Source organism: Nomia melanderi, chromosome 7 (assembly GCF_051020985.1).
Source record: "Nomia melanderi isolate GNS246 chromosome 7, iyNomMela1, whole genome shotgun sequence".
Classification (NCBI taxonomy): Eukaryota; Metazoa; Arthropoda; class Insecta; order Hymenoptera; family Halictidae; genus Nomia; species Nomia melanderi.
Genome location: NC_135005.1, coordinates 18,214,066 through 18,224,808, shown reverse-complemented (window position 1 = coordinate 18,224,808; position 10,743 = coordinate 18,214,066). Strand labels below are relative to the sequence as shown.

The following is a 10,743-nucleotide window of genomic DNA, read 5'->3' as shown; positions in this document are numbered from 1 at the left end:
AGGAGAGAAGAACTTTCCTTCGAATATAAGGTAAGTTCAATGGCGGGCATTGGAAGTTCATTTTTAGCGTCGTAGTGTTCGCGTTAAATAACAATTGTTCCCTCTCTCTCTCTCATTACTCGTCGTTGAAGCTTAAATAAAAACGTGACATTGGTCAAACTCATCGTTTCATATCTTTGATACAAAAAAGATACACAAGAAGAAATTTTTCATTCGTGTACAATGTGAAAATGCTAAAAAATAAATAACTCGTGGAAAAAATAATGAAATCTATGAATTTTTAATTCAGTCTATTAACATCCAATGACGCGTAGATTGTACTTGCGTTTTCTGTATTTTTTTGTAACACTTGTCGATCCAGTAGGAAATTAAAATGAAACTGTTGCCAAAATAGAGCGATGGGTCTTCATGAATCGGTATATATCGTGAAGATGGTTAAGAAATAAATTGTTTGCGCGCTAGAGGGTACATTGAAAGCGCAAATAATGGACGCACAAACGCACCGAAGCTTGAAAGTGTGCAATAAAGAAGAAGAGTGCTCTCGCATCGTAAAGAGCACGTCGAAATGTGCATCGGTTACGCAAGAAGTTATGAAATATTGTGTCTACTCCCGTCGGTTCTTCCGCGTGCAACTTTCACCCATACATTCTGCGTGTCACACTTTCTTTTGCAAGTGAACAAACCACATGCCGCTCCTCTGTCCAAATTAAGCGGAACGGAACCGTTTGTTTCCAACAGTTCGAACCGAGGGAAAAGAATTCGAATGAAAACACAATGCTGCACGAATAAGATAAACAAATGAAACGTTGACACTAACATTGTACAACGAACTAAAAATCTTCGCTCCTATCAGTGTGCTATATTTAAAATTAAATGACACTTCACCTATTAGACTGCGGTTTACATCAATGAACATTATCACAGGATAATCCACAGAAATAGAATCCTCGAAAAATTCATTTTATTAAAAGTTTCCAAAAGAAACGACATTAGTTTTGTTCTCGGACAAGAATAGTTTCAAAGGCTCCGAATAAGAAGCGACACGATCGATTAAAGAACTGTAACAAATTGTTCGGAGCGACATTAGTTTTGTTCTCGGACAAGAATAGTTTCAAAGGCTCCGAATAAGAAGCGATACGATCGATTAAAGAACTTGAACAGATTACTCAAAGCAACGTTAATTTTGTTCGCAGCATGCTCTACACGTTGCTGTTGCTGGTGATCCTACTGTTGCTGCTGTTTCACCTGGGAACGCGAAAACCGGAAGGATATCCTCCAGGTATAAGCGACGAGTCCCCTACGAGCCTCTAACTGCAAAGCAAATCGAGGCGAAGAGGATGACATCAAAGTCAATAGCTCGAAAGCAGAGAACTTTCTCGCGTATCTTGCAAAAGAGTATCTTCAAGGGAAACGTCCGGTCGCTCGTCGAAAGTGTCGCGAACGACGAGGGGGAGCCAGTCGGGATTTACGTAACGCGAAGGACCGGATGTGTTTCAGGTCCAAAATGGTGGCCCATATTAGGCTCGGCGGTGGAGATCGCGCGTCTTCGCGAGAAGACCGGCTTTCTTTTCAAAACCTGTTCCGCGCTCTGCGAGAAGTACGGGCCGGTGGTGGGCCTGAAGATCGGCGTCGATCGTATGGTGGTGCTGAACGACTACGAGAGCATCCGGTCGATGCTGGCCAACGAGGACTGCGACGGAAGGCCGATCGGTCCTGTTTACGAAACGAGAACTTTCGGCGCAAGGAGAGGTAATAATCCCTCTCCTCTTGGCAACGTAATTTTATTAGCCGCGCATCGTTGCGACACTCCAGCGTCACGCTGAAACGGAGAAACTTTTTCTAATTTCTCGGAAATAGAAATCGGTCGCTAACGAATCGTACGTTACGACATCAAATTTCATTCTGCTCTGTCTTGGGAAACCGCGCTTTCCTATGATCTCGCGTTGACCATTGTACGTTAGATATATAACTGAAGTTAACCCTTTGCACTCGAGAGTGACTCTCAGTCGCCACCTGATTTGATGAAGTAAAATTATAAAATTTGATATTTAATATTGAACTCCGTATAACGCATTCATATGTGAAATATTGGGATGAAAGCTTTGTTTCTCAATTTACTTGTGATTTCTCTTTGAGTTAATTTTAAGGAACATCATCTTCGTCTCGTTAGATGTTAAGTATTTCTAACGAAATATTTCCGAGTGCAAAGGGTTAATTTTTTATTTGATTTTAAACGATCTCATTCGCTGAACACAGGTCTGATCGTCGTGGACGAGAACCTGTGGGTCGAGCAAAGGAGGTTCGTTCTGAAGCAACTCCGCGAGTTCGGCTTCGGCCGGAAGAGCATGGCCGTGATCATCGAGGAAGAGACTCGATGGCTGATCGAACACTTCAAGAAGCTGATCAGCGTCGAGCTGGATAATAAAATCAAGGCCGAATCGGCGGAGTCCAGGTGCAACAACAACGTGGAGGACGACGGGAAGATTTACAAGCTGATCGAAACAAACGCGCCGGAGAAATCGGCGAACGAGCCGCGCGCGAAGACGGAGAAGCCGTTGAAAGCGTCCGACATGTACGTCGACGCTAACGAGTATCCGGAAGTGAGGAGGATGGCTGGATCGAATCCTGGGATAGTGATCCCGATGCATGATGCGTTCGGTGTTACGGTTCTGAATACACTGTGGAGAATGATGGCTGGTAAAAGGTTGTCTATTCTATGAATTTTTCATCAATTCAATTCGAATCTAACGCTCGAGATTAATTATAATATTTTCTACGGTTTTCAGGGCGACCATTCGATCTATCGAAGTATCCCTGACACTAAGCTCGCGGGACCTAGATAAATAAACATTGCTCGGCGAATGTTGGCGTCGATTTTCATTGACACGATCACTCGAATATGCGTTCCGATGATCTTCGAATGTCGGATTTCGAAGATTCCCTTTGCACTCGGAAGTTTCTCGCTAGAAATACTTAACATTTTCTGATGAGACAACGACGATGTTTTGTGAAACTAACTCGATTATTCCAATATTTCACGTATCGAGGCATTACGCAAAGTTCAACGTTAAATATCAAATTTTACAGTTTCAGCGTATAAAATCAAGTGGCGAGTAAGTCACCTCCCGAGTGCAAAGGGTTAAACGAACCGTGAACTTAGTGTTGATAGCTGCAAAGTAGAATCAAGCGAAAGGATTTACAGAAGTTTCAATTGATTCGGCGAGCAAGTAAATGTATCGATATGTTGTGGCTGCAGGTTCGACGTGGATCACCCGGAATTGAATTATCTTCAACGGATCCTGTCTAAGCTGATGAGGAACATCGACATGGTCGGGGCGCCTTTCGGTCACTTCCCGTTCCTAAGATTCATCGCGCCGGAGTTGTCCGGTTACAAGTCCTTCCTGGAGATTCATCAGGAGCTTTGGAAGTTCTTACAGGTGAAATAGACTCGTGACTGTTTACGTTGGACGAGTAACGGGAACGTCGTCAGTTGTGCACAGAAACTAAATGGCATCGTTGTAGGAGGAATTGGATAATCACAAAAATACTTTCAAGCCAGATTCGCCCAGAGATTTGATGGACGTCTACCTGGGTGTTCTTAAATCCGAGAACTACAGCAGCACATTTTCAGGTGTGGACCGAGAGCTTAAAAGCACTTAAACATTCCTAACGAACAATGAAAAAATGTGTTTACACGTTTCCTTAACGAAACAATTACCTATTTCCGTACACGAGAAATAGAAATGTACTGAAACGGTGAAATAAATCCTGCATTCGTAGAATCCTTTGGAGATGATGAATGGAGGAATTTGTTCAAGGACATTCGCATTTCAGAGTCCCAGCTGCTGGCGATCTGCGTGGACCTCTTCATGGCAGGGTCCGAGACCACATCGAACACGCTTGCGTTTTTCTTCCTGAACATAATTCTCTATCCGAGCGTCCAGGCTAAGGCCCACGAAGAAATCGACAGAGTAGTTGGTCGAGATCGATTCCCGACTCTGGAGGATAGACCAAAGTAAGTGAACTACCACGAATTTTCAACGAGGCAACGATTTCGTAGAGGGAAATACCCGGAATGGAAAAAATACAATACTTTGTTCCCTAATTTATGTGATTTCCTGATAAATTCATTTTAAAGAATCTTGTCTAATTAGAAGAAAGAATCGAATTTTAAGAATTTTAAGAATCTAATTAGAAGGTATAGAATATTTCAAGTGAAGAACTTTCGAGTGCAAAGGGTTAATCGAGTGAACTATGGTGATCGGTTTGGTCGGTGGTCATTGATTACCCTCGTGGCATTCGACGTGTTCATTAAAAATGATCGTCACTGATGGATAGTCTAATTTTCTGAGATGATTTCGTAGCATGCCGTACATGACCGCTATCGTCCTAGAGTCTCTGAGGCTATTCATGGGTCGGACACTGAACGTGCCCCATAGAGCGCTGAGGGACACCACCATTTTGGGCTATAAAATACCGAAAGTCAGTAGTCGATTTCAATTCTGTGGAACATGACCGCACGAATGCAAGTATTGGAATACTCGTTGTACTTCGGAAGGTCGTTTAATCGAGTTGATTATAGGATACGATGCTGATCGTGAACTTCAACGGGATACTGATGGACGAATCCTGGGGTGATCCTGAAGTTTTCAGACCAGAGAGATTCATCGATGAATCGGGCAACATCGTTACCCCGAACACGTATTTTCCGTTTAGCATTGGTAGGTATATAGATGGAAGATTAACGATCTAATATTTATTAACACGTTAAGTGCCATGTCAGTCACTGGTGACTGACGCTTCTGAATGATTAAAATCAATCGTAACATACAAGACAACCGATGTGAAATAAAAATGTTTAATGAGGCAACTCAGTTGATAATAGCGTAACGCAAACGTTGCAACGCCAAACAATTCATAAGTATTCCTACTTTTCTTTGCTACAAAAGACAAACTCTATGGGAAAACGCTTAAGATTTTCGTGGCGCTTAACGTGTTAACACGTTCCGTGCCGGACCATTTTTTTAAGACTTTCCGTTCAGGTCTTATGGGGCATACACGATCATCACTTTTACAATCAATAAAAATTAAATAAACGCAGTATACATATTAAAATACCTATCTTTGACTCTACACTAAATTTTGAAAAAGTTCTTCGTTTTTCAATGAGAATTCATTTTCGGTCTGAACGGAAAATTCGGTGTGGATCATATACGCCCCATTATATTAGTTACACGTGATATTTGATTTGTAACAGGGAGACATCGTTGTATGGGAGAAACATTGGCGAAGAGCAACTTGTTCATCATAATCACCGCGCTGCTACAACAGTTCACATTCTCAACGGTGCCTGGCGAAAGGAAACCATCTCACAATGAGATTTCCGATGGAGTTACGTCTAGTCCTAACCCGTATAGGGTGTTGATTTCTCTGAGAACGTAATTACCATTCTATCGAATCGTTTAGGATATTTAAGTAATTAAACGTTCACTTGATTTAATATTAATGCGAATTGATTCGAAGTTTCTTAATTGATCTGACTGGTGTAGATAGTACAAGTTCTATGGAAACGAGATAACGTATACGCGGCGTATGTTAGAGCTTTATTTTTATTATTTCTGCATTGTTATTTTGAATTTTGACTACCAATGAGAGTCAAATCAATCGTAGCGTTGTTCAGAAAAATATACTTTATTTTATATGAAAATACATTGTATTGTGTGTATATTTATGTGTATAAGAAGCAATACGAAATAAATAATACATGTAGGAGAACAATACAAATTTCTTATCACCGTTTTCATCTTAAAATTTAACAAAGATCCGAGAGTCTAGATCTTTAATGTTACAGTTTTAATAATATATTACAGAAAGTATATAATTGCACATAATTATACATATATCAAATACGTATATTCCTGCTTGTTCCTTTTCTCTTTGTAACATCATTCCATCCGCGTATCGATCTTAGGTCTCTTAAAATAGTCTGGCACTTAATTTTATTGCGCTGTTAAATATATACTGCACTCTTGTTAATATTAATAACATTGTGCTTTAGATCACAAAACGAGTTTGCCTTTTTCTCTTCTCTAGACTAATTCACAAGAAATACGTGAAATTATAATTTGTATTTTGACCCTTAATGAACGAAATAATATATATTGACTACGCAGGTACTGTTTCGATTAGAAGAGTGGTAAAAGTGGTCGAAAATTTCGTAAATCGTTCGAGCACTGACCTTAGTAAAATGGAATAAAATTTCGATAATAAAAAACCTTGACATCGTGTCGCTTCGTATAATAATATATAATACATATACACATTTATATATATATATATATATATATATATATAAATGTATATAGTATATAATGTTGATTTCTTTAAGAATCAAATGCATTCATAAATTCATCAGAAAAGATGAATAGAATTTTTTGCTAAAACAATGTTCAAGCAATTTCCTTTCTTCCGTTGGACGGCATGAAACAAATCATTTTTGTTATAATTCAAAACCTATCCGACACATAGTGACACACATTGAACTAAAAATAATTTATTCATTAACTTATTACGTGTACTTTCCCTGTAAATGCTGCCGAACGTAATTTCGGAATACCCTTCCTGAAGGTCAACTGGGATGATCTTCGACTATATGTATCTGTCGAGTGTAAAAAAGTAGATCAATTTCATATTGTTCCGTTTCTCATTATTTATTATACGCTTTGTATAAGCAACTTTTATGGATAGATGTTACCTCAGATAAGATCGCCCAATTTTCACTTTCACTGTGAACAGTCAAACGGAGTATTAATATCCTTCCGAATTTCGGATCAACCGTTCCTTGAGCAACCCCAAGAACATCAAATTTTCCTGAATAAATACATGACATGTAAATTATAATGCACCAATAATGTAAATAGATCTACATTACAACATATTGTACCTATAATAATGTAACCATCTTCGGTAACATCGTTACTATTTCTATTCAAAGACACGGATGTTTCTGTCAATATTTCCACCGTCGTGTTATAGAATCTGTCAGACGGGTGTTCAGGATTTCCACTTCTAAATAAGTACCTGTATGAAGAAATAAATTGATGAGCACTGTAGAGACATGGATATGTTGTTAAAATGTCTTTAATATACACTGGGTATTATTGAGAAAGAAAAGTACCTTTTTATAAAAATAGGGTGTGAAAATTTAAATTTCAAATGGTCCCCTGGCTGCGGCAGAAGACCCCAAAAGAAGGACTCTCCTTTGTAGGCCTTTTGTAATGTATATTGTTTGTAAGGTTTAATTCGCGTTTCAACTGTGGCTGCTGGATTCTCGTGCGCATAATACAATGTCACTTTGCCAAACTGTTTATCCTAAATAAACCCATAATTATTATCTAGTATACATAAAACAAAAGAAGTATTATATTTCTGAAGAGAAGTAACAACCTTTAATTTCTGCACTTTCCCTTTTAGCGAAGAATGTGTACCTATGTGTTGAAAAAGGGAGGGTTTGTAATGAACCCATAATTCGGCCTTAGCCATTTTACAATGTTTCTGAAATGTGAACACATCTGTTAATATGTTTAAAAAATTATTTCTGTTAACAGATTATCTTTTATCTCTAACAATATCTATACTTACGCTATCTTTGTCAAGACTACAAACTTTAGTTGATACCAAATGGTCTAATAACCAATCAACTGGTTTATCATTATGAAACATTAAAAAAAATTGGACTAGCCATGGCAGTTCTGCACATTTGAACAATTTTCCTAGAACAAAAACGTGACATAAGAAAAAAAACGAATTTGAAATCGTCTTTAGCGATTAATTTATAATACAATACCAATAAATCCTAATTGACAAAAGTCCAAGACAAACCAATTTTCTTTGGTCGCAATTTTTTGCAATGCAAAAGTCTTCATTGTAGTTATAAAATTCTTTTTAGCTAAAATATCATCTTCTAACTGTACATAAAAGGTGCCTTTTGTCTGAGCATAAGACATAAGAAATGCAAAATCCAAATTTTGTTTTGATCTCCAAACTACTCGTTGATGATTGTCACCCAAAGTATCACGCAGTTTAGATAGATCTGGATAATAAGATGCAGATGGAGATATCACATCGATTACACCAGTTTCAAACTCAATTGGAAATCTGAAATATTTTATATATTATCTTAGATCACATATACTTTCATATACTTTATGAATGACTAGCAAATATTTGGAAACTTGAATTGATAACATTAATTCCAAAGGTAAGACAAAGTCAAATATAAAAGATACATGCCAGTACATTTACATTTTGAAAAGTTAACTTACTGAACTTCAATTTGCTTTGCCACATAGGTAACATACTCCAAATCTGTCTAAAAAGTTATAATTTTAATAAAAATCTTTCAGTGATTTTATTATACTTTAACTACTTACTTCTGCCACTAGGACAATGATTAAAGTGTCTGCTGTTTCTGTAGGATTCATACGATCCAATAAATTCTTAAGTGTAGCCATTAAATAAGTTTGCACTTCTCTCTTAACGGTAGGTACACCAAGTATCATACTAACTCCAGTACGTCCCTTGCTTTGAACAAATGCTGGATGTAAACTATTAGGGTCATTCAAAAAATGTGGAAGAAAATTGTATATAGATGGTAATTTTATATTGGTCACATTTGTTGTTGCATTGTTAAGTAGAAATTGAACATCTGGTAAAATGTGATTATTTTCTATTAATTGTAGTAGCTGATGCGATAGTAGATTTATTTCTTCCTGACTTGTAACGTATTTAGCATGTAAGTGTTCCAATTTAGCTTGTAATTCTGCAATACTGTTCTGCAAAACAGTCTCTTCATGCAAATCCGATGGCGATAAAAGGTTTAATATTGCGCATGGCACTAATATGATTGACAGTATCATCAAACATCGTCTTCGTACAGGTGTTAAAGCTACAAAATGAGGCATCATTTTCTTTACACTGAATTCTACATGATTACATTCATGATCCTGAGGGAAAAAATCTAGGTCCCAATGTTATCACATTATAAGTTTATAACATGGAGTACCTGAAACACATTTTAATTTTAAAAATCAATACTTTTGAAGTAAATGATATGTTATATCATAAATATATCATATTGAAAATAAGGAAACTGAAAAATCGTTGATGTAATTCATTTCTTTGTACAATATGCATAAAGTTTTAATAGACAAGTTAAGAAGTTTATGTATGTGCTAATTCACATTAACGTTCATAGAAATAAAAAAAATATTTATGACAAAAAGAATTAGCAAACTGCATCGTCGTACGAGTTATCGAAAAAAAGAGAAAGTAAATGTCAGTGAAAGGAATTGAACTGTTATATCCCTTAATAGTTTCTTTTTTGAAAAAGAACCATTCGATTTACCCCAGAAAATTGCACAACGCTGAAAAATTCTTCGAACAATGTTGAAACAAAACTAGTACGACGTATTAGATTCGACGAATATCATTATCGATTAGAAGATGAGCATTTAAAACCGGCAGTAACGTTCGATAGAACGAAGAATTCTTATCTTTGATCAACACAGATTGCATCTCTTTAATAATCTGTCGAACTATGTATCGTTCTCTGTCTTGTTAGCTCTTTCCCACCATCGAGATTTCATTTATCTGTTAATTATTCGAATACCGAACGATCATAAGAGAAGTAGAGTTTTCTTACAGAAAATTGTGCAAAGTCGGAAATTTCGGTCGACCGTCCCGTTTCGATTCGTTCCGACTCATTTTAGTGCTAAAACATCACACAATGTTTTTTTTTGTTTAGCCCCTGACGTAACTCTATCACTTATGTGTGAAAAATCGTAGAAATTATTACGGTATTCTGTCACAATGAATTCTACATACATACGTATTGCGACATAACCTATTTCAACAATGAATTAGCCCATTAACTCTCGGTGTTCTATTTCGATGACACTGATTTTAATATCTTATTACTCTTAATCCCGATAATCCTGAACAATCATTTTTTTTTTAAATTATCCAATATTTTTAATGTCTACAAGTACACCTCAAAATGAGAAACAGTTCAACGTTATATAAATGATTTTTATAAAAAAAATAGACAACGTCAATATATTACAAAAATAGCAAATACGATTGATACAAACTTTTACCAAATTTAGTTTTCAGAAGAACACAAATGTGGGTATTAAAAAAGAATACTTCGATATAATAGGCACAAAGCTTGACCGTTGACTTTTTATGTTCAATAAAGAATTATACTTTTTAACTAATTTACAGTGATAAAAGATTGATATAACTGTAACAGAAAAGATAGTACGTTCTAACTTCATCGTGTCTTAAATCATGTATTTCTATTCGTAGTGAAATAGTAATAAAACTAGTTCTACGCTTGTCCAAATGACTGTTGCTTTCTGTAGCCTATAAACATTAGTAATAATTATCATCGTAACAGTCATAATTTTAAAAATTACAACTATAAATCGTCATATAAGGAATTCCTATGTCGATTGATTTTTAGTTTTCAACTTTCCCTTTCTTTCTGCATAATATGCATTATATATGTTATGTGCACGTTACATGATATGTCCTCGTACGTGAAGCAATATTTTAAGTGGATTATATAAAAGATTAATTATAATCGAAACTATAACCATTTATGTATTTGAATAAAAACTATATATATACACAGTAACATTATATCTTGGAATCTTGAGAATCCCGGGAAAAGAATTAGAA

General features: G+C 36.3%; 2 protein-coding genes across 13 annotated transcripts; one reads left to right on the top strand and one right to left on the bottom strand.

Annotated features, from left to right (window-relative positions):
* Positions 1-5: 5 nt before the first annotated feature.
* Cyp303a1 (Probable cytochrome P450 303a1) lies at positions 6-5,751 on the top strand. The gene is made up of 10 exons (XM_031972129.2): positions 6-30; positions 1,194-1,279; positions 1,498-1,749; positions 2,257-2,704; positions 3,257-3,437; positions 3,523-3,631; positions 3,835-4,015; positions 4,365-4,482; positions 4,583-4,721; positions 5,258-5,751. The coding sequence occupies exons 2-10, from the start codon at positions 1,195-1,197 to the stop codon at positions 5,440-5,442; spliced, it is 1,698 nt and encodes a 565-aa protein (XP_031827989.1). The 5' UTR covers positions 6-30; position 1,194; the 3' UTR covers positions 5,443-5,751.
* Positions 5,686-10,618, bottom strand: Mgat4a (alpha-1,3-mannosyl-glycoprotein 4-beta-N-acetylglucosaminyltransferase a). 12 transcript variants are annotated; one of them, XM_031972138.2, is made up of 11 exons: positions 10,152-10,618; positions 9,704-9,772; positions 8,433-9,064; positions 8,325-8,371; positions 7,847-8,157; positions 7,642-7,772; positions 7,447-7,554; positions 7,178-7,371; positions 6,944-7,080; positions 6,755-6,870; positions 5,687-6,658 (listed from the first exon to the last, which is right to left on the bottom strand). In XM_031972138.2, exons 3-11 carry the CDS (start codon positions 8,964-8,966, stop codon positions 6,629-6,631), a joined length of 1,608 nt encoding a protein of 535 aa, XP_031827998.1. In that variant the 5' UTR covers positions 8,967-9,064; positions 9,704-9,772; positions 10,152-10,618; the 3' UTR covers positions 5,687-6,628. The 12 variants fall into 12 exon arrangements, with proteins under 12 accessions (XP_031828002.1, XP_031828003.1, XP_031827998.1 ...); XM_031972139.2 differs by having other exon boundaries at positions 10,158-10,618; XM_031972135.2 differs by lacking the exon at positions 10,152-10,618 and adding an exon at positions 9,886-10,141.
* Positions 10,619-10,743: the final 125 nt, after the last annotated feature.